Consider the following 290-nt stretch of genomic DNA (forward strand, 5'->3'; position numbering starts at 1 on the left):
ACATAGAGGTAACACTTACTGCCCAACGGTGCCCAGGGCGCGATATGCAATAGCAGGGTACGGCCTACGGCATGGTACACGGTACTCGGGCCACCTCTCCTCCAGCAGTACCCAGCACTCCGCCAGACGAGTGCCCGAATACCCAACTCCAGCGCACAGGATGATGATAAGAGGTATTCCAACCCAGCCTGGGATACACGGTAGGTACTTAGAGTGGCAGTTTTAGTGAAGTTATCGGTAACTCTAAGTCACTTTGTTATGTATGTATAACAAGGTATGAATGAGAATTA

The 290-nt window shown here is 50.3% G+C and overlaps 1 protein-coding gene across 1 annotated transcript in view; it reads right to left on the reverse strand.

The window, feature by feature from the left end:
• The window catches only part of LOC119582374 (amino acid transporter AVT1B-like), a gene marked incomplete at its 5' end in the record, with an annotated part of 51,324 nt that extends 51,126 nt beyond the window's left edge, over positions 1 to 198 (reverse strand). The window contains one exon of the mRNA XM_037930588.1: positions 20 to 198. Within this exon, the coding sequence (XP_037786516.1) occupies positions 20 to 198 (179 nt within the window). The remainder of the gene's footprint in view (positions 1 to 19) is intronic.
• Between the last annotated feature and the right edge of the window lie 92 nt (positions 199 to 290).

Source organism: Penaeus monodon, chromosome 15, assembly GCF_015228065.2.
Source record: "Penaeus monodon isolate SGIC_2016 chromosome 15, NSTDA_Pmon_1, whole genome shotgun sequence".
Taxonomy (NCBI): domain Eukaryota; kingdom Metazoa; phylum Arthropoda; class Malacostraca; order Decapoda; family Penaeidae; genus Penaeus; species Penaeus monodon.